The 23,567-nt window shown below is 41.2% G+C and overlaps 1 protein-coding gene across 1 annotated transcript; it reads right to left on the bottom strand.

Moving 5' to 3' along the window:
* Window positions 1-17,671: 17,671 nt before the first annotated feature.
* On the bottom strand, window positions 17,672-22,437 carry LOC119011173 (alpha-amylase). The gene is made up of 9 exons (XM_037084100.1): window positions 22,234-22,437; window positions 21,568-21,714; window positions 20,903-21,100; window positions 20,195-20,425; window positions 19,315-19,448; window positions 18,830-19,052; window positions 18,600-18,721; window positions 18,337-18,462; window positions 17,672-17,918 (listed from the first exon to the last, which is right to left on the bottom strand). The coding sequence occupies exons 1-9, from the start codon at window positions 22,399-22,401 to the stop codon at window positions 17,729-17,731; spliced, it is 1,539 nt and encodes a 512-aa protein (XP_036939995.1). The 5' UTR covers window positions 22,402-22,437; the 3' UTR covers window positions 17,672-17,728.
* Between the last annotated feature and the right edge of the window lie 1,130 nt (window positions 22,438-23,567).

Genomic DNA, 23,567 nt, shown 5'->3' with positions numbered 1-23,567 from the left:
AACCGAACTGCCACCGCAGTTTCCACCCTTTGTGTGTTTGCGCTGGCAGCGGAAAACAAGGACAACTGGCACAATATTGACAGTCATCAAACACAGATGTTCAAACCCATGCAAAGGTATGGCTGCTTATTTGGTCGCGGTCCAATGTGCAGAATTAGATAGGAAAACTAGAAATGAAAACAACGGCTATCGGTCACATGGTCAGAAACAAAAGAGTGGACTTTTTCACCAGGCTCGCAAAAATGCAGCGAGTTAGATACTTTCAGACATTCCTGGGGAGAAGGTTTTATCAATGCTGTGTTAGCAGCCAGGTTACACTGCAGTTTGGGATCAATTATTGTGAGTCCATTTTACATGGAAGTGAGCAAAACATGCGCTACACGCTCGATCTGCATCACTGAAAAGCAGGAGTAGGAGCAGGAGTGTGAATTCTTTTGTTTAGGGAAAAGAGTGTCTGCAGGGCTTCTCTGAGGTGGCACTTGTCATTGAAGGAGCAGAGAGAGAGATAACCCGGGGGCCTGCAGATAAGTGAATCTAAAGACCTCAATAAAGCCCGAGCGGGGAGAGGAGGAAGACGCAGGCAGGTATTAGTCCATCCATCATTTCCCTCACCCGATCAGAGAGCACAAAAATATACCACTCTCATCTAATCTGCCTAGTTCTCTCTATCTTTGTCATCGGTGGCTTCAGATAACCAGCGGAGGCTAATCCCTGGATCATTGATGACTCGGGGTGGGGAGGGATGTGGGTTCACTACCGGAGGGTCTTATACTCCAGTTTTATAGGAAAACAAATCAAAATCTCTCTCTCACTTTTTTTTTGGTTTTGTAGTTGTGGCCATATCACGCAGTGATTTCTGCTATCATGATACTTAAAAAAGCAGTTCCCATTGACATATGAGGTACACAGTTTTCACAGTGATCCAGGTGCGTTTTTTGACATATATTCAATTGAAAACGGGGCAAACACAATGTATTACTTTTATTTATTTGTAAATATATGCTTATCTGAATTTGATGCCAGCAACGTGTTTCAAACAAGTTTGGACAGACTGGTCATTCAAATAGTGTGATTGGGCAAAAACTGAATGTTCCTTAAAGTTTTGGAGTTTTTAAAGAGAAAATGTTCGCTGATTGATTTTTCGTAACTGTATAAACTGAATAAACAACATTTCCTCTGAGGACCAGGCAATGTCATAATGCTTTATTTGTTTATGTTTGCAGGATCCTCTCAGTAGCCACCTTTCTTGACTTGTTTATCCAGTTTTATGACCTCATTAATATTTCAAATAGTACCTCTCTGAGTTTGAATTTCTTCTCCAAAACTAAATAGGCCATGTACAAGGCCCCTGGAAACTTTATTTCAATCTATTTTTTTTTTTATCTATAAAAGTGAATCCCAAAGCGTTGACCGCAGCCCGCTGGTAGACTGTGAAGGCACTGCATGGGGGCCCTAAGAGGTCACTTACAGAAGTCTTTACTTTTCAATAAATTAACTGATTTTGAAAAAGCCATAAAATATTCATAGCTCAATATTAAAGTTTTGGAAAAGTAATCAGAACTGATTAAAAGGGAAGCTAACTTACATTTCAATCTTTATTTCGATTTTCATCAGGTGTTGACCTTAACCATGGATAGCACTGCATGGATTCTAACAGAAGGGCAACAAAATCAGACTGGGGAACAAGATTTCGACACAACACAGTTACACATCTTAAATCACACCAATGATGAGAAATTGTGATTGCATTTGATTGCATGTGTTGAAATAGATATAAGAATATAAATTGTTGCATGCTGTTTTATTGATGAAATAGAAAACACTATATTATATATTATATATAAACCTAATGCAGTATGCAATACTTTATCCTAGTCTTGTGTGTGTTGAGTTTGAGTGGGCCCGTAAGATTTAGTAGATTTTAGTAGATAAGATTAAGTAGGGCAGCGTCACTCTTAGATTTGGGATTGACTAATCTGCATCAGTAGATTCATGATGACATAAGCAACAATCAAATATGTAGCTTAGAAAAAAAACAAGCACATTTTCAAGTCTAGTTAGTTATTTATTTCTGGTTTAACATAAAAACTCAGCTGTTCAGCTTAATAAAGACTTGTTTTGACCACAGGTGCTTCACAGCTACGTTAGCAGGTGACGTACGGACATCGTACTGTATGTGGACCGAATGAGGAAACTTGACCTATTTGCCTCCTCGCTCCACAGTTTCCCTCCAGTGCTTGTATAATGTCAGCACTTAGTATTCAGCCGTTGTGAATCAAAGTGGCGCCGGAACATTTTAATTACAAATGGAGCACAAACAAATTAGTGAATACTGTACGACTGGCAAGCATTAATGATAGTAGTTAACGGTGGGCGAGTCAGTTCGATCTTTGACATTAAAGCTGCGTAAATGTGAGAGCTCAGATGTGCTAATATTAAAGAGCTAATCAGATGTCTTTTACTGTGTTGTTATTTCGAATGATTTGCTAATAGAATGAATCGTTTGCAGTGAGGTCGGTGTGGGTGTAAATGAGGAGGACAGCATTGATGGTTATGAGCTGTGATGACAACTGCATCCAGCATTTTAACCAATATGGTAAACTGCCCTTTTGATGGGGCATTCTGCCTCGTCATCCATATATCTTTACAGGCAGTGCTCCTTTGATGGACTGTTTAAATACAGTATACCGTTGCTATGTATGGTATGCTATCAAAAAAAAAAAAAGCCCTCATATCCTCACATCAAAGCACGACAGGAAATGTTACTGCTGAGACTCGCTGTGAAAGGATCAATAGCAGCGCTGACCCTTGTCACAACCTACACGGTGTTTAGCGTCTCGCTTTAAGGTCATTGTGAGAGATCGTGGTCGTTCCTGCCCCTTGTGATCTTTTATTGTGGGCTTTGATGAGGAGTATTAAAACAGGGTCATTTGCTTTATGTCCCTCTCCGTCCCATCAGCAGGCAGATGATGTTGGCTCCACTAAAACTCAAGCCAGAGGTCGACACCAGTGAATTAATTGTGCAGCGCGCGAGACGCTATTCCCGGACAACATATTGATCCGGGCTTGTTGAATATGCTAAACATTTGTCTGACAGAGGCGCCTTGATAATCACCAAAACTACCTCCCTGGAATACCAGGAGCGAGTCTGTGGGGGACCGCGTTGAATTATACCACTAATAAACGAGGCAGAGTCGCAGACGTCGAGTGTTGAATCATTTGGCGGTTTGCTTTTGTCACCAGTTAATTACCATGTTAAATAAGTCCATGATTAAAATTCTTAATACCTCTATTATTGGTGTTTGCTTTCGCACTGGGCAGGTTTCAAAATGGCTTTTTCCAGCTCAGACATGCAATTTCCTCACAGCAAGAATGTGTGCGCACACCTCGCCAATTCTCATGTGAATACCGGAGTACAAGTTCCCTCTCCTTTAAAAGACTTTTGCTTCTGGTGTCATCTGCTGGTGTTGAGCTTTGGGAAAACTTTATGGAGTATTGAAGGGATTTGGCGGTGGGTGTCTAACTGTCCGTTCTGTCATGCATACCATGTCAAAGTCCCCTGAGCAAAACAGCAGAGAACAGGATTTGACAGTCGATATTTGAGTTCCTTTAGTTTTGAGACAGCCGGCCTTGTATTTCAATAAACCAGTTTTTTTTTTCCACAAACCCTGCAGGGTCCTGTGTCCGTATTTGATGCTGAACTTTTGTGCCGTTGACCTGAGTGCCCGAGAGTCTACAGCCTGTCATTAGTCTGAAGCCGATTGAAAAAAAGCTCTTCAGGTTCCAGCAGTGTGAAATGTAATGAATCTACAAACCTGTTTAATTGCCTCCAGTTCTGTCCGAGGCCTGTCTCCGGACTTTTGTTCCACTGCAGAGTTAGACACCCCCACACTGTGCAGCCTTCTGTGATCGAAAGGACGCACGTTTGATAGCCAATCATCAGAGTGCTGTGGGAATCCCTGGGAGGGGAAAAAAAATTGGAAGTTTCCTTTTGATCGTTGGAAATATTCAGATCTTTTGTAATTTTAATTATCAACTCCCCCACTGTTTGCTGCAATGCCAAGTAGGAGTCGCTGATCAGTGGCGCACATTACAACTTTCTAGCAAATTATATTTGAACACTTATCACATGTGAGCTCTCCAATACAATGTAAAGATTGTTTCTGCATCCATAGACTGATCTATGAATCCATTTGTTGGAAAGAAAAGGCTTTGGAGACTCTGCGCTGCAAAAGAGCTCAGCTGACGGAGGAGGCAAGGAAGGAGAGTAGATGGAGAAAAGTTTTCTGTTTCCCTCTTAACAGATGCAGCATGTAGGAATTGGTGTTGAGGCAGCACATGACCAGAGTTACCACTTACTGCTGATCACTGTCAGTAGCTAGTTAGCTCAGTTAGCCGTGCATGTTGCTGTCCGAACTGGAGCTCGATTTTCTAACATATTCACAACAACTTGGGTCTCAATTTCCCATCTTGCAAATTCAAAATTGTATTGTACTGTGTATAACTGTCTTGTTAAGAGAACAATAATGAAATCTCTTGATTAAGTGTCCCTTCTTAAGATTAATTCATTTGAATATGCACTCTGTTGGCTCTGATACAGACTGTTCTCTACTCTGCAGGGTAACTAGTTGCGTACGTTATCAAATAAACGTAGCAAGTAAAAAGTGCAATCCGTGCCACCAAACTCTCTGGAACTAGAAGTTTAACCCTTTAAACATGTTTTTACACCTTGTAGCCCAGCTTCTGCTGTTTGATTTGATATAAAATATGACTATATTCTTTCATAATTAGTGCAGTAGTGGCTCTGTGGTTGTTCTGCATGTCTTAAGGGTTAGGTTAGGGTTAAAAACCCCAAGGTTTAAAGGGTTAAAGTAGCCGAACAGGAAATACTCAAGTAAAGACCAACTTCCTCAAAACTGTACTTCAAAATACACAGTGAATAAACATACTTAGACCCTATCACTGACAAACAGCAACAACGAGCTCTCATCACCTCTGCTGTTTGGCAGTTACAGACTGCAGCTTGAACCGCGGTAAATTAACAGAGAACAAATGGAGGAGACCGATATTCTGTCGCGGAGGACGGCTGAATACTGTCGAGCGCAGGTCAGAGCTAATGAGAGAATAAACCTAGTAGCATTCAGCTCATTATGCTCTTCCTACAAACTGGGTCAGAATCGGAGGTCCAATGGGGAAAGAGTGCTAACCACCAGGATCAGAGTATCCAGAGCACTTTATCTAATAGGCCTTTGAGAGGCCTCATTAGCCACATGCATTTGAACTCAGAATCTCTGGCACGTAGCAAACTTGCCCGTTTAAAAACACGCGATTCCGGATGCACACAAACAAGGAGTGGAGTCGAACGTGCTCAGAATTGTAATCATTGACATACACTTCCTCCAAAGACAACACACACACACACACACACACACACACACACACATATATCCTTTATATACAGTACAAGCCCTTGCCCTCCTGCTGGGAGAAATAATCTCAAGTATGTGAGAGATTCAAGGCTATGTTAAATCCCCTGAAGTAAAAAGGTGCAATACAACAAAATGAACGACAAGAATTCACCTTTATTTATTTATCTCTGTTGTAATGGTGCATGTACCCCATTAAACATAAATTACCATTTGTACAGGAGTCAGTTCAAAGCTACATTTTGTCTGCCGCCCCTGAATAGCAGAAACATGCAGCTGAGCATTTTCATAGGAAGTATGAAGATTGTTGAAATAAGTTCACTCGCTAAATTTAGATGACAGTGGTTATCATTTAATCATGATTGCTAGATTGCTCTGCTTTTATTCCTCCATCCTCCCATCTCGCCATGCAGTGCGCATATCCAGCTACCGCGCAATATGATCCATCCGCTCCTCCAACTATCACTATTATTGTCATGCAGTAGCTCTCGGTTCAGTCATATTCTCCCCTCACATCTCCGAACCAAAGCTCTTCACAAAGCCTTATAAAAATCTGTGCCCCGGGAGGGAGCAAACTGCGGAATACCAAAGCGTGCCAGGTGCTGTGTTTAAAAAAGCAGGACTCTGCTTAAACAGAGATGCATTATTTAAAAGACAACTGAGAGGCATAAATAGAGTGAACGCATGACAAGGCCCTACAATCTGTAGCCCTTAATAGGCCCCCGGTGGTCTCGGTGTGGTCTTCTTGTGCGAGATCAGTCGACTTGGCCCCACACTGGCTCAGGATAACGTGCTGCTCGTCTTAGTTTGACCTTGAGATGCTATTTCCCAGTCAAACCAAGATAATTTACCCCAGTCGGGCTGCAATGTGAAATCATAGATCTGTGCTGAATGGCAATAAATGCTACCACACCCGCTGTATGGAGCACCGTTGGCCGTGCCACAGAGGAGCTTTGATCGCTTTCCATCATGACGTCAAGGTCGGAACAATTACAGCTACATTGCTGTGCTGTATGTGTGTGCTTGTCTCCACTGATTGGCTGAATTATTCCCTTTGATCGGACATGGATGACATCGTTAACATTTACGGAACCGTCTGAACAGTTGCGCAGCATCCCTACAGCACCTGAGATCTGACTGTCATCATCACCGGCTCACCTGCACAATCATCATCACTGTCATGTGACGCAGACGCTACAAAGGCGACTATGAGTCAAAATCCACTTGGGGCCATATCCAGTCGGGAGCCTACAGAGAGCCGAATGAACATCAACCACATGTTCAATGGAATTAAAAGTAATACCTGATTAGCTTTGAGTGTGGCTCATTGTCAAACAGAGGGAAGATCCAGCAGCACCACAAATCAGGAGTCCTGTCCAAATCAGGCCGCAACGCATTTTATATCGTTGCTGATGAAGTCGGTGCTGCGTTCGAGGCAGCCTCTTATACTGCGCTTTGCTCAGGTCTTATTCCTCTCCAGGCTCTAGTGAGCAATCCTCACTGGAGTGCAGGTGTGCCACAGAGACTCACATCTCATTAAAACGTGCATTACCCCCTTCCTGCCTCCCTATCTCTGCTCCTACCCAACCCTGCTGTAGCCATATGGACCCCATACTGACTCTCATTATACAGCATGAAGTGAATTCATTCCCGGGGAAGACAAGGAAGGCCCAGAAGTGTTTGCGTGATCAGGGTGGCGTGTTTTAGAATGAGATGTGGGAGTGTAAAAAAGCTGTTATGCTGACTCATTAAATCACGTCTGATAACGGGGGTGATGTGGCTTGTTGAGGATGTGAGACTAAAGTCTGTTTACTGACACCAGAGCCACATGCAGGAAGTATTGACAGGTTATCTGTGGGTTCACACGTTAACTGAGTCTGTCATAATATTTTGCAGAGGCAGGTTTGATGTTAAACTATTAACAGCAGCAGCATTACAGCACAAAACTGCATTACTATTAAAACAAATGCATTTTGGCTGTGGCCTTTATTTAGAAAAATCCCATTTCAATATAGAATTTACTGAATTTGCACTGTCATTTTTGTGTGTGTGTGTGTAGGGGGCTGTTGGGTGCCATCACATTACATACCTATTGAGACTTAGGGATACAGTATATTGAATGTGCCCACAGTATATGAACTTATTCTAATATTCGATTTCAGTTCTGAAAAATCATACTATTCATTTTTTCATAACATTTTCTTCTTCTACTAGCAAACGCATCCAGCAAAACGAAACATTCGGTCCAGCCATTATAACACAATTTCTAATGATGATTCATGCACCTTTTATTCTTAATAAAAAATGCTTTCAAAAATAGTCTGGGGTCTTTTTTTCCTTTATGAGATTTGACAGAAAAGTCATTAGGGAGTAGATAAAACTGTGATGTCACAATTCTTTATGCCAGGTGATAAAGATTAGGAATGTTAGTTTTTGTTAAACACCCATTAACCCGTGGGAACTACAGCAACCTTTTAATTACTTAGAAAAAACAATGGACATGAAATACATGAGATCCACTTAATATTTAGATATTGAGTACAAATGCTTTTTGTAATAAACAACAGTGATTTGTAATGTTTTGGTTTCAGTTTGTTGGTTTCAGTTGGTTCCATAGTTTAGTTTAACGAACATAGGCACATTACAACCACCATTATAATCCATCCATCCATCATCTGTACATATTCTATGTACGCCGCTTAATCCTCTGCAGGGTCGCGGGGCACCATTATAATAACCAGCATTAAAAATTGGTAAATTGTTGTTAACTGAACCTTGGTAACTTTGTTATTTCACTGTTACTTCACTGTTATTTCACTTTTACTAAACAACAAAATGCTTTATAAACATTGTATTATGTAATTCCAAAGGTAATGGCAATCCAAATAACGTCTGAACCTTATCTACCATTTTTAATCGTTACAACAAACTGTTGTTTAATAAATTGCTTATAAAACATTTTATTGTGTCTTGACAAAAATAAAATAACTCCACACTAACAATCGATTCATCCCAAATGTACCATTCGTTAATGACAGTTATTATAAAGCGTTCTATGGCAAAGCAAATGTTGATGCATTTACTCCAGAAAGGCTCCTGTCTCAACACAATGTTTAAGTACTTTTTTTTACAACAGCTATTTTGTAATTGCTGATTTTTCCTTATTTATCTTTATTTTTTATTCAGAAGAATGTTGTGTGTCAGCACTGAGTTTAATATTAACCCGTGCAATTCAATTTTACACATCTGTCATACATACAAAATGAATACAAGTCAATGTAACATCAAAATGTTGTTTAAGATGCTGCTGCTGCTGCTGTGTTTAATCCTGGCAACAGTCTAGTTAATTCTCAAGTGAGTTGGCACATTTATGAATTAAGCTTCCCTGGCGTCCCGTTCATTTTGACAGCACCCTTGGTCTAACTCGTGTTTTACGGTCCATCGTCTGTTTTCTGATTTGTTTTCACTGCCACTGAATTTGTTGTCCAATGACATTTTTACACTTTCTCAATTGCTTTCAGTAAAAACTTCAAACATTGGCTGCTCCTTTCAACTTTTATTGAGAATTTTGGGGCAATATGCATAAAAAAACAACAATACAACTATTTCTGTCAGTTTAACTCAAAATATATTTACGTACACTTGTTCTCATTTTTTTGTTTTCCTATGGAAATTGTATGGACATAATCCATATCAGGAATGCAATATTCTCAAGATACAGACAACACACATGTAAACAGGTTAAAGTGACTGCATATGGCCTTTTAAAGTCACATATGCACATACATGCACCAGCCACTCCATCCCTCCTTCTTTTAATCCATTACATGCTCTTAAGTTACATGTCCTGTGAGGCGGGGGTGTGCCGAGGCACTCTCAGCCCCCAGTCATTAACCCCCTCTCCATCTGCTGACACAACAAAGTGAACAACCGCATAATCAGATGACAAGTGACGGAAGGAAATTAAGCGGGGAGGAACGGGGAGCGCGGTGGAGGAGATGTCTTAAGCTTTCCTTAAAAGACATCGCGCAGCAGGCGACTCATCAGGAAATTGGGGTGTCAGCTAGCTGTCAGGGTGCATTGACCTAACAGAGCTAGTTTGCAGGGCAGCTGTCGCTGACATGTCAATCTTGCTCTCAGCCAATCAATCTTTGACAGAAAGGGGAGCAGCTCTGAGAAAGAGGGAAGGAGAGGACCTGTCTTGTATCCCATCATATGTGTATATATATATATATATATATATATGTATATATATATATATATATATATATATATATATATATATATATATATATATATATATATATATATATATATATATATATATATATATATATATATATATATATATATGTATATATATGGAGAGAGAGAGAGAGAGAGAGAATAATATGAATGTTATAATGACATACTTTATTTACTTTAAGAGCACGAAGCAGAAGATACTGAATTTTAACCTCCTGACTATTTCACTCATCGTAATCGTCAATGTATATGAACTCCGAAACGGCTTTCGCCACACCCTTCATCTCAAATTAGACCCAACTAATTCCTCAGTCAGTACTCACCCACCAAACCCTCTTGTTGTCTCTGAAGGTCAAGCGAGTGCTCGGGGAAAGTGTGTGTTGGTGCAGCGGAGGAGAACTGCTGCATGTGTTCAGCGCCGGCTCTGTCTGGGTGACCACAGAGCTGCCTATCTCCCCCCATTGCTCCCACTCTCCTCAGCCTGGGCATGTCAGCTTTCTGGGGCACAGCGGCCCGACTCCCCAGGGAGCAGAGACAAAGAAGGAGAGGTGTGTGTGGAGGGGGGGTGGTAGGGCATAAATAAAATAACACTTGTGTTTCACCTTGGAGAGGCCGGTTGCCTGTTGTTGTTTTCCTCTATGCAGATTTAAATCCAGAAAAACCTCATGAATATCCCTGGGAAATGTGACATCGTCCCTTGGGTTTACATGTCTTCAGCCTATGGTTTGGTCATTGTTTGGGAGCGCTGCATTGTGAATGACAAGTTATCAACACCTTTCGATGAACTACGCTGGCAGGGAAGGCTGCTAATTCAATTTTCATGGCGAGCACTGTGCATTCTAAGGACATTTTTACACAAAATAGCATCAATAACAAATATGGTGTGTGCACAGCATGCTGCGCCCTGAACATGGAAAATAAAGTAGTTCACAGGGACACGGTGAAGTGAATTATAGAACTACCCAAAGGGTGAGGTAGGATTTGAAGCAGATTTATAAAAAAAAAAAAAAAAAAAACATTTTCAGTGTAGCAGCTAGCCTGTCTCTGTCCAACGGTGACAAAAATGCATGCAAGAGGGAAGAAGTGAAAAAAAAAAAGATAACTCAAGATCTTAAGTGGCTAAGCTAAAGTTACCTGCTGGCTCCAACTTCATATTAAGCATACACACGAGGGAGCGGTAGGCCTGGACATCGTCTCATCTGACAAGTGAGATTATTTCTCGAAATGTCAAACCTTTCCGTTGAGCAAACATACGAAGTGGACAGTGGCTCTATGAAATGAATAATTTACCAGTCAACAGCCACGCTCACAGCTGTGTCCAGCAGTGCTTAAGGCTAAATGCTAATACAAGCATGCTGTCAGCGTATAACAGAACCTTGCTTCCAGTGTTTCCCAGCGGGCACTTGTGGTATTGCAGCAAAAAATCCCCCTGTGGCCCTTAAAACATTTTACCCATCAACCACCATTACAAAAACTTAGCACATCAGCATAATTTGTTTTTAAGTATCACATCGACATCACATACAGACATTGACAAAGCAATGCCTGGTGGTGGACGGGCTGCACAGACAGCTTTTGTAAACCGACTGTTTATCAGGTTGACTATACTGATGTAGAACACATAGGAATTGACCTCGGGGAAATGTTCATCATTTCCGATTGGTTTTACCAGAAAACTGCTTGACATCACATTTATAGAAATTAGACTGGGACTACGATGGCAGCGCGCCAGGCTGGCAGGGTCACTGAAACAGACATACTCTGTCTAAACCAAGCCATACAAATTTAACGTCATGTGTTGCCCAGGGCTGCCATATATAATTAAGTGTTTCTGTGGGCTTCCCCCTCCTGCAACGCCTGTCTGGCAGACAGACAGGGAATTAGGTGAAAATAGTGTTTTTAAAATCAAGATGAAAATTGCGTGGACAGAGAATGTTACATAATCTAGCACTCATATCGTATGACATGTATGAGATGTACATACATGTGTCAGATGAGCACGTATAAAGTAGATTTTTTCTGTACCAGTGTCACATACACAGAGACACACACATGTCTCCAAGAAGTTTCAAGAAGTCCACTCCTCTTGAAGAAGTCCCAGAGTCTGCATTACAGTGTAGTACGTATGTCAGAGTGGCGGTAATGACCTTGATGATTCTGCCACTCTGCAAAATCCAGTGATGATGGGGCCATTCCAGCACATCAATTATGTGAAGCGTTTGTTGAGGTAATGTGCTGCACGCAAGGCAATGGGCGGGGGTGGATGGGACCTGCTGCACTATTCATGTCACCATCTGCTCCCTTTCAGAAAGTCTTGCTCCACGGGCCTGCGGGCTCTGGAACCAGGCCGTGGGCTGCGTCGCTGGTCTAATTCCTCCAGCAGTGCTCGGAGCCACTGCACAAACATGCGATTTAAACCAGCCAGTGCTGTTGCCCTCACTGTTTTGGTCTCGGCTATACCGCCGTGCGCAATACAAATAGCCAGGCAGAGCACCTGTGCAATTGGAATCGGCTGGAATGGGGAGAGAATGCGAGGGAGCAAACAGAAGCAGCAGGGGGACTTTCACTGCAATAACAGGGATCAATAAAGAAAGCACAGGGGTGACAGCTGAAAGGGGGTCATCACATGAGATCCCGAAGCCAACACATGAAATATAAATGGTGCTGAAATAGACAGGATTTCTTTTCCAAAGAGAAATTACCAAAGACCAAATGTGCTTTGTGTTTCCTACCTTTTCGATCTGTGTTAAAGCCTGTATCCAGGCGTTTCTATTGGCAGCAGGACTCTGGAAGCTGTCGACCCACTGCCCAATCTGTCTTCGCGGTGATTAAGACCTGGCAATGACCTAATTGAATGCCTTAGTTTGCACTTCTCTTAGCGTGTTTGTAAAGTAAATCCATGCTCTTATTAAATGTAATATCCACGGTGAGCATGTATGGGAGGGGGTGCTGTGTATCCTGATGGAGGCATCTTATCAGTATGCAAATTGAGCAGCTCACTTTGCTCATTATATTAAATGAGCCGCGACTGAATGAGTTTGTCTCAATTATTTCAAAGTTGTGCTGGGCGCCCGTTTCACATTGTGGTATTTCAGCCTCATATTACAGCCTGGGTAGACGATTCAGGGCTAAGTACAGCTTGTCTCGCTCTGCGTTTAGGATGCCTGGGGAGGAAAACCACACACACACACACACACACACACATGCACCCACGCATGCACAGCATAGACTAAATATTGGCCACCCTGTGGGGTGTCAGGTGTAAAAGATGACTTAGCCTGGCAATGATATCATTAAGACTAAAGCAGAGAAATGTATGAGGACACGAAAGGCCAACCTTCACGTTGCTCTGTGTGCTGCTGTATAATCTGTTGGTGGGGGGTATGAATAAGCTCACTGCAAGGACAGCAGAGGTGTTGGAAAAGGGTAACGGTGACACAGACCAATGTACTCATGTATCAACATCATTTCATGCTCTTCTCTTCGCTCTATCAGAGGATTAAATTAGCTTGTGTGTTTTGGGAGAAAATGATTCTATTTTGACAAGAGTGATTGTATTAACATGGTTATATTACATATCACACTGTGGGTGAAGCTCCGTTGTTCTAAACATTAATTGTCAGATAAGTTATGTAGGACATGATCTCATATAAAGGCAAGTGGGGTTTGGGTCAGCCTGTGTATGTATGGTGCATTGTATGGTACTTATATTTCTTTGGGAACAGTTGTATTGAGTACATTTTATTACATCATATACAGAGGATTAATAACTAATGTGAGACATTTCCTGTTTTGGAATCCAAACTAGAGCCATTACCCTCTCATTAATTTTTACTTCATTCATTCATTTTACTTTCCTTTATAATATAACCAGGTAAATTTGTCAGTGAGATTAATATATATATATAAATATAAATATATATATATATATATATATATATATATATATATATATATATATATATATATATATATATATATATATATATATATATATATATATATATATAATTTTAGTGCCACTTGAACACCGAATAATCCAAATCTCAACAAGTTCCTCAAGTTATCAGATAAATGTTTACAAAAGTTTAAAATAGCAAAAGAAAAAACAAACAGAAACCAAAATTTCAGTTTTTAATGTCTATGCTGTGTATCAGTTCCAAATATCTTTTACCTGTCTACATGATTACCAATAATCCTTATCTGTACCTGGGGGGAAAAAAAAACATATGGGTTGATCTCACAAATACAAACAACATGATCAGTCAACTCTCACATGCTGTAAATGAGATCCATGATGCAAAACAAGTCTTGTGTTTTTTTTAAAATAAGTAAAAACTAAAACATCTGAAGTACCCTCTGCTTTCAGAAATCCTTATATCTCAGAAGTGGTTGTAGTTGTGGTAGTAACAAAGGGAACATAAAAAAGCTTTGTCACATATTGTATGTGTATTAAAGTATTTTCATGGTGGATAATACTGCACATCTCAGTGATTCTTTTTAAGTATTGCTCCTAGAAATGTCCTTTCTCCAGCTTCATCTAGATCAATTAGCTTGAACTGAAATCTTGCTCCATAATGTTTCTGAATAACCTTGCAAACTATTGAACGGAAGCCTACAGTATTTGTAGATGTAAAAGTTTGCCGTAGTGTGTTGCCATGGTCAAAGTGTCTGTACACAGAGATATGACGTGACAACTATTTGGGTGAGGAAGCTGGAGGCTTGACAAGACTCGCCAGTGAGAAAGTGGATGAAGATCCTGTCAGGAGTGTGGAATCAATACCCCTCTGCACCGAGTTCTTCGTCAGAACGATCGGTTTAGAAAATTTCAGACAAATAAACAGTGGCCTGCTCGCGTTAATAGACGCCGACGGCACGGTGTGCATCAGCTGGGAGCAAACACTGACAGCACTGACTTTATGCAGTTTTGCATGTATTAAGTTTGTATGAGCACAGCGGTCATACATCACTCACCTCTTTTTAGACTGTCACTGACAATATATATAATTCATGCTTAATTCGTACATCAGTCATCTTCGGAATTCTTTCCGTTTCTTGAATTATTCTGAATTTCAAGCAGTTGTGAAATAAATTTAACTGGGAGCCAAGTGTCTCATGGACCTTTTTAAAAATCCTGCTTTGGAAAAAGGTCTTGTTTCACAGTTCTTGCTTCAATACTGCCCCCATGTGATGCGAAGCTGAACATGTCCCGGGGACCACATGGCTGAAATGAATCATGATGTGCTGTGTTCATGATTGCTGCAACAGCCTCCAACAAAAAGGATACTGCACAGATACAGCCACAATCATTATGATGTAATAAATACATTTTTTATGCTTTTTATTTATCTATTTTTTTTTTACCTTTTTCCACAAGGCTTTTAAATTATCGTCTCATTCTGTCTTTATTCAAACTAATGTTGGCATGAACCCACACTCTCTTTTCGACTTTCTGCGTGTGAGACCAGCTGGATGGATCCAAAAACTCAGTTGCCTGGTCTTTAAGTTGATGACTGTCCTTCTCCTTGGGTGATGTGACAGGCAGGTCTGCTGCACTGTATGAAATATAAAACAGGACGGGGACACCGTTGACAGCCATGTCACAAAGCATCAGTGAGGATGACAGGACCAAAGACCCCGGTCTGCTACACTGACATCTCTGCAGCTAATCGGAAGGTACAGGCCCTCACAGCTGCCGGACCAAGAGATGGAGAGAGGGTCAATAATTTAGCAGATGCAATATGTTGCGGCTGGTCCGATGTTAAGGTCTCTTTCCATCCTTCTCCTGCACTTTCTGTCACTCCGACTTTCTCGCCTCGCACATTTTTCGTGAGCAAAGACTCATCAAATGCCTCATGATATGAATTAAACACTACTTCAGAGGAAAGCAAATCTTGATATACATTCAGATGTGAGGGGAATGATGGTGTATAATATAACCTATATGTACTGGTGCCTCCAGTATGAACCCGACGGTTTGATTGACAATTTAGTGGTTCAAGGTTTCTCTGTGCACTGCAACACAAACCATGTGAGCTGTCATTGTTTTCGTCACATTTACCGAGACAACACTCACCGTTGCTCTGTTGTTTTCTTTCTATGAGACATAAAGAATGTTTCCAGGTTTTCTTCTGCACTCATGGGTCATGTTGCCATGACAACGGAGACGAGACGACTTCTGTCAGGCACCACCTTCGCAGTCTCACCTTTGGTGGCTGGCACTCCAGTGTCACCCGTCCAGGAGCTGCTGACGAGGACTCTGTGGGTGGGAGGGGACAGGGGAGAAATCCGGGGTGACGGGACAGGAAGAGAGAGGGTGGAAGTAAAGGATGGAGAGTTTGCTCACTGGCCCTCTGGGCCCCGACGCCGCCCTAATAACGGATGCCAACGTTGCACTCAGGTGAAACTGAAGTGGCTGCAGTGTGAGGGCAAGTAGTCTGATCCCAGCGGAGGGCAAGAATGCACAATGCAGGAAGGACATTCGCATGCATCACAGGACTTGTTCAGGACACTCACTGACCGTGCAGCCGTCTGATTAAAACATCTTTTTGAAAAATGGAAATCAGTGAATGTAAATGTAACTATTTCACTGTCATTCATACAATTCAACCAATGAGCTGCATCACTCACAAACAGCCAGTCATCCAGGCGTCACATAGCAAATGGAACTTCATGACAGGCCCAGTTGAAGCAGTGTAACTTATGTGTGTAAGATGTATTATGTCTCTGGCCTTTACAAAACCCAAATCTCATCTTGTCGAAAATGTCAGAATTCTTGGTCAGCCATAGCATTGCCATGTTGGGCGGTTTTAAGTTGCATTATGGGTAAAGTGGGCTTGGAGCATGGACAGAATTTGGGCTGGTTTACCAGCAGGTTGGGCTAAGATTTGAAATTAAGGCCTGTCATGACTATTAATTTGGCCCACAGCAGGTGTTTTTGGCCTCAGTAATTCAAGCTAGCTAGTAATTCGAGGATTGTTGCAGTTTGCATAATTAAAGAAAAAGAAGATAAAGAAGATAAAGAAATTAAAGCTACTGATTTTGTGAATTGAGCTGTCCCTTTCTTACAGTGTTTTCAACCAACTCAAGGACTTTTAGCATTAGCTTGCAAGAGCTACAGCTTTAGCATGAATGTGCTGGTTATTGTTGTCTTTTGTCATTGGGGTAGAAACCAAGAGCTGCTGTAGTTTACTTTTTCATGAAATAGTTTCAAAAGGCAATTTGTGACTGTGAACTGCATACGTACCGCGTAAGAACAGAAAGCTGACGGTTGCAGCTGCAGTAAAGGCAGTCGGACTTCAGCCAACAGTCACCTCATTTAAGTCTCTCCAGTGAAACATTATTTTTTTTTATTTCAAATGACTTTGAATGTGACTAAACCTCAAATTTATTAATTGAGAAGTAAATTACTGTTCTGGTCATTATCGAAATTAATCCTGTAACTCTTTTCACCCTGCTGTCAGTGTTGGATATTTCTGACAGTCTATTAGCCTTTCTTCGTACCGAGCAACCTCTCAAGATGGAAGCACAGCAGTTGTCATTGCAGGGGCTTTAAATTGTGGCTTAAGCTTGAGAAATACTTTTTCTTTAACAGATGGTGGTCAAACAGTATCATCATATTGTTCCTCAAGCCAGATTTCACTAACAGATGGACAGATTTTCTCCAAACATGTGATTCATGTATGTTACCCTTTAAGTTTGCAAGTATTGATGGTATGAGTTGATGTCTTGATTGCGATACAACCACTCTAGCACATGACAGCTGCTATGAATGGGGAGAGCAGTTGACTGCTGACAGTACGCCCATACAAAGTTTACCCTTTTCTCTATGAATGCATTGATGGCAGATGCAGAGGAGGGACCGACTGTTGCAAAATGTCTGCACACAGTGACGTCAGTGAATAACCTCGATCGAAAAATAGATGACCACAGCTTCTTAATCCCTGATTGACTCAGTGTGTTTTGTTTTTTTTTCTTGATATATCAGTCAAAAAATCAAGTCAGTTTTTTTCTGGATGACTACAGTAAGATTTATTTTAAGTTGGCAGTTGTTGTGATTACAGCTTGGAGTCAGCATGGATAGCGACGAAGGGGTCCTCATCCATGTTGCTGATCTTGAAGTGGGCGCGGCCATCACCGCCCACATTGATCTGCTTCCCAGTGCACCGGTTTCCTTCCTTCTGGCCGGAAATGACATCGCAGTAGGTGCCTCCGGGCATGCCAGTGTTCAGGGTCACATCCAGGTTCCTGAAGGTGAGGGCGAGGTACATACTTTTATTAAAGCAGCCACAGTGTCACAAAACTTATTTTATCTGTATTTTGTGATCAAAGCATTGGGATGTCACTGAGGGAGAGAAAGACACTTTTATGTGATGGGAGGAATTAAACAAGATAAATATTATACAGTTTCTGTAGGAGAATTTCTTTTGTACACCTCATACTCTTTGTTTATATATTTTTTTTTCAGTTTTAAATAGGTAAAGGTACAACATTACATTGCATGACATAAGAATTAAATGAATTGTTTCTACTGATTGCTGAATGTTGTAATATATATTTATTAATTTATCTGCATCTGCATGTTTGTGTAATCTGAATATTATTTAAGTGGGTGAATTCAGTATTTTGTCAGCACCAGGTCGAGCACTTAGCCAATCATTCTTACCAGTCATCATTGTTGAAGACAATGAAACCGCGGTTACCACGTCCGAAGGCGACCTGGTTGCTCTGATTGTCCCACCAGTTGGTCTGAGGCTGTCCATTGACCACATTACGGAAAATGGCCATGTTCCTAAAAGTAAAACGAGACAAATTATGATCGCGACCTGCAATGTACCTCATTTTCAAATCCATTTGACCAAGCAGAGGCAAACAAAAAAAAGGAGCTCTGTGTGGACTGGTTTCCCTTCTCGCTGTCTGAGAACTCACTTGATCTGACGCCATCTGTGCTCACACACCCATCCGTCTCCACAAGTCTGGTCGGGGTTGATGGGAACGGGCTTGGTGGATCCATCACCGTGGCTGGGAGGGCCCATCCAGTCATTCTGATCCTACAAGATAATGACGGACGATATCGAGTTTCACAGAAAATATCTGTTAGAAATACACACCTTACATTGAATTTGATCATTATTGTTGTTGATCAAAAGAGAGTCTACCTTTCCGTTGACGATGTGGCGGTTCCAGCGGTAGCTAGACATCACCCTGGTCACTCCGTAAGGGTGCGCCAGCATGTATGCAACAGCCATCTTGTGGAGCCTGGCGTCCCAGAAGGTGACAATGGAAGCACCACCGGCACCATGGCCTCTCTGGTTGTCGTGGTTGTCAACGAAGACGACAGCGTTGCCGTTGGGCATGAAGCCCCATCCCTCTCCCCAGTTCCTGCACACAGCAATGCAATTTTACTAATGAGGGGCGCACTTCTAGAACAGCCAAATATCAAAGTGTTCAATTCAGAAACTCCAAAATGCACCAGTTCTAACCAGTGATCATTTATGAATAATTCTGTCAAACGCTTTGTCTCTAGAAACACAGTTAGAAATCAAAACAGGTAAATCCAGGAATTTATGCAGCGATTGGAACTGAAGTCCTCTCATGGTTAGGTAAATGTTCAAAAATGGCCGACAAACAGAAATACACATACTTGGTGTAAGACAGCTTCTCTCCGTTCCATTTTCTGATGACACTTCCCAGTTTGGCACTGTGCTTGAACTCAGTCACCCTTCCCAGATGGAAATACTCTTTAGAGGTGATGGGCTCACCTCCCAGATCAATAACCTGGAGGGAAATAATTCACGTCACCCATAATATTCATAATACATATGATCTGAATTAACTGCACCATGTCAGTGATTTGTGGACTGACTAGAAGTTATTTATTTATTTATTTATTTATTTATTTTGTCTATTCAGCAGAGAACAGAATCATGTGTCTGCTGTTAACAGTCATGTTGTTAGTGAAGACAGAAAGCACTTATTTCAAAGGTTAACGGGCTGTTTTTGCCTGTTAGCATGTTCTGGTTCATGAACTTACAGCCTCATGAAAGCTGCATTCACCTGCTACCACTCTGTTAATGTTTTTTTTTCTTTTTTTGAATCCAAACAGCTCCTGTCTGTGTGCATGTGTCCGCGTGCGTCATCTTGATCTCTGTGCTCATTTTCCCACGGCTCTGCTCGCTGTTTTTCTTTTGCGCCATCAGTCATAAATATTGGTTATGTGGGCGGTTAGTACTCATGTAATCACATGTTTCCCTGTCGACTTCAGCTGGGGGCATGAACCTGAATGTAAATTAGTTTTGCTGGCAGCAGTTTTTTATTTATTTTTTTTTTTATTTTGCTGGATGCATGTTTTTTTTTCTTCTGCAAACCAGGTCAAGTTCATCCAGCCTTGAGGTTCAGCAAGATATCCCGGTAAAGCACATCACTCAATACGATAACATATATTTTCTCCAGTTTTTGACACATGTCACTATTTCAGTCTTGAAATCATGTAAACCTCAAAAATGACATGTTGAAGTATGTACCTCCTGGAAGATGAAGGGTCTTGAGCCACCGGGGAACCACTTGGTGTTGAGGTTGTGCAGACGACCATAGACAGCAGACAGATCGCCGGGCCACATGTGCTTGCAGGCATCCACTCTGAATCCAGCCACACCCATGTCGATCAGCTTGTTCATGAAGTTGGCCACCTTGCCCCTGACATAGTCTTTCTCCAGAGCGAGGTCCAACAGACCCACCAGGCGACAGTTGCGCACCTGCAGCAGAAAGAAACAAGCATTTACTTCACTGTTTAATTTGTCTTTTTACTCTTGTTTTAAGAACAAACACTTACAAGTGCAATCTGAACGTAAGTAATCAACAGGGGACGTGTCATGGTGATATCTATAATCACCTTATGTATTTATTTTCTTTTACATTTTATTCCTAAATATATAGAAAAAAAGACTTTTTTTAATTTTCTAATGTCTGTTTGTGATGTTTTCTGATTCTTAGTGATGTCAACAAAACAAACCAAGAATTTGGAAATTGGCCTAATTCAATCTTTAGACTGTATGCAATTTAGCGCACATTCATTGGGATACTGTTTTTTTTTTTTTATTGTGTATCTAAACATAACTTCTAATACAAAAAAAAAACCCTAAATCAAATTCTTTTTCACCCCATATCCTCAAACTCAAACAATCGGTTGATGTGGAAGCTTCTGACTTCCACTGTGAGATGTGATTCATCACCTGATTGGGGTCACCATAGTTCTCAATATTGCCACTGCCTGTCCTGCACTTGTTATCATTGAAGTCCCAGGAGGTGTAGGGGATGGTGGGGAACTCCTTCCTGTTAGCGCTGAACCAATTTCCGCATGAATTGTGTGTACCCTCTCCACCACCAGCACCGCACATGTGGTTGATGACAGCGTCCACGTAGATGTTGACCTGTGGGGCAGATGCAGGATTGTGTAGGTGCGAGACAACTAATCAACACCTCCGTGCTATCTCTCTTCACGTGCGATCCTTTTCTTAACACATTCAGTTCATTCTCAGGTCACTGGAATATGACAAAGCTGCACTGCTCACTAATGGTTAACTGCAATGTCAGTATCTAGGAAGCATATCATCATAAACAAAAAAAAAAAACAGCAGCTAATTGTCTACAGTGTGAATCATTATTTTTTTTAAGACAGATTTTTTTTTTTTTAAAAAAAGGCTTTTGTTCTGAAATACCATGTGTCTGTTGTTATAAAACAGCTTGATGATGATGGATTAAGTATCCAGTGTAAGGAGATGTATCTGGTAGGAATTTGTCGCCTTGCACACAGCTGTAGATTCACAAGGTGCTGACATACGTAGAGGAGCATTGTTCCAAATGTCTTTCAATAAATCACTGTTGTGATGTGGTTTACCCCGACGTTGTTGCATCTGGTGATCATGTCCCTCAGCTCGTTCTCACTGCCAGATCTGGAGCATAGGTTGTAGCCGGTTGGCTGGTACCTCTGCCACCAGGGCCTCCAGGGACTGTCCAGAACAATGTGCTCATTTGGAGGGGAGATCTGAGCGACACAGAGGGAAGACATCACAGTAATTCTCACTTTTAGCGCAGGAATTGTTTGCAGACAGTTGATTGTTGTCAAAAAGAAATAAATCGAGTGCAGTTGTATTTTTTTTTTTAAAGTGTACTTTTTCACATGAAGCTCTGAATCATCATGAGACATATGCGTGGCTTTCTTAAGTTTGGAAAAACGGAGGGCTAATGAAACACTGTGTGGGAATTGTAGTCTTTTGTAGCTTTAATCACACTAACTTTCAATATCTGTTTCTGATGCTTCCATTTTTTTACCATTCTTTTGAAAATCCGGTTCCTCCAACTTTATTTTGTGCTACACTGAATCACCAGAGTACCGTTTAAAAGGAATATAGACAGATTAAAAGAGATTATTGAATTCTAAAAAAAACTTTTTCTAAAAATAATTTAAATTCAAAGCGATAAACAACAATCTTTCAAGTAAAGAAAGCAGAAATCTCCTACAGTATATTATATTTATCTGATCCCTGTGTTCAGCCATACGTACCTGAACTCCACCGTAGCCATTAGGAGCCAAGAAGCGCTCACACTCTGCAGCGATGTCCGCCCAGCGCCACTCAAACAAGTGGACGATGGCGGTCCTGCCGTGCTTGGTGTGGGGGTTGTGCTGGGCGAGGCTGAGCCCGAACAAAGCCACCAGAATGAACAACTTCATGTTTTTCCCTGGGTGAGCGAAAAAACCACACTTACCTGCTGCCCCACAGTTAGTATTTATACTCATTTCCCCCTCTCTCTTGGACCAATGAGAGGCTGGCAAATATCAGCATGGAGGTTAAACAGGTGCTTCTTTCTCACGGCCTACAACCTTGCTTCAAAACTTGTAGAGGGAAAAAATAGCTTTGAGGCACACATGGGTTGGAAACTTGGAAACACAGGTGTGCTTAATATCCTGAATACCTGATTTACCTGAATACATCAGAAAGTGGCTTCAGAGACAGAAAATGAATGAGAACACTTTGGGATCTTTGGCACATTTTCTGACAGTGACGCATCTGTTGCACTGAATTTGATCCTTTCTGCTGGTCAAAACAAACTGAAACTCACACTTTTGCCTTGTCACGTAACCTCACAAATTCAGCAGCAACACTAAGCCCACAAAACATCATTTTCCCACTTTAAACATTTACCCCATTACCATCTTAAGTGAATCATGATATTCATTCCTGCACCGAATCAAATATAAAAAATCATCACAATTGTATTCTTGAGCTCTTACCACTCAGACAACAACATAGATTTATCCTGCTTTTAGTATTGGTTTGTTCTGTTTAGTGACCACGTGATGTTGCAACAGCCACTTTAAACATACCCAGAGTTTATTTGATTTGGAGCAAATATCTATTTTGGGCAAAGCAAATAAAAAGTTGGGGCTGGAAAATTCTGTGTTGGACGTTATAATGGGGCGTGCATGACTTGCACTTAAGCACGACTGTCCTTGAGATGAATTTGGCAATTAGCCATTAATACTGAATGAGGCTGGTAACGGTGAAGCGAGCGCTGCACTGGAGGGAAAACATAGTGTTCATCGTACATCACGTTCCTCTAAAGTCTGAATTTAGAATCTCTGTGTGGAAATTTGAAGTATGCACTGGAATTCTAACTGGATTTCTTTCATGTATTGTCACGTAAAGACAAACATGTTTGGTACAAAACTGGGCCAATATAAGAAATTTAGGGTTTCACAATACTTTCATATGAGGTCTTACACCAGGGGCCAGATGTTTTAATTGACATGTATATGCACAAAAACCATGTATTTGACATATTTCAGACACAGACTGGTTTTGCACACCTCAGTTGTCTCCATTTTAATGTATGGGG

The sequence above is a fragment of the Acanthopagrus latus genome, chromosome 21 (genome assembly GCF_904848185.1).
Source record: "Acanthopagrus latus isolate v.2019 chromosome 21, fAcaLat1.1, whole genome shotgun sequence".
In the NCBI taxonomy this organism is placed as follows: domain Eukaryota; kingdom Metazoa; phylum Chordata; class Actinopteri; order Spariformes; family Sparidae; genus Acanthopagrus; species Acanthopagrus latus.
This window is presented reverse-complemented; position numbering and strand designations above follow the sequence as displayed.

What these genes read in the sequence shown, in the direction of transcription:
- LOC119011173 (XM_037084100.1), bottom strand. Translation starts at nt 22,401, where the DNA reads ATGAAGTTGTTCATTCTGGTGGCTTTGTTCGGGCTCAGCCTCGCCCAG. An exon ending in GACCCTTCATCTTCCAGGAG is followed by an intron (nt 19,449 to 20,194) that starts GTACATACTTCA and finishes ATTTCCCTCCAG; the next exon opens with GTTATTGATCTGGGAGGTGA. An exon ending in GTCTTCAACAATGATGACTG is followed by an intron (nt 17,919 to 18,336) that starts GTAAGAATGATT and finishes CCTCACCTTCAG; the next exon opens with GAACCTGGATGTGACCCTGA.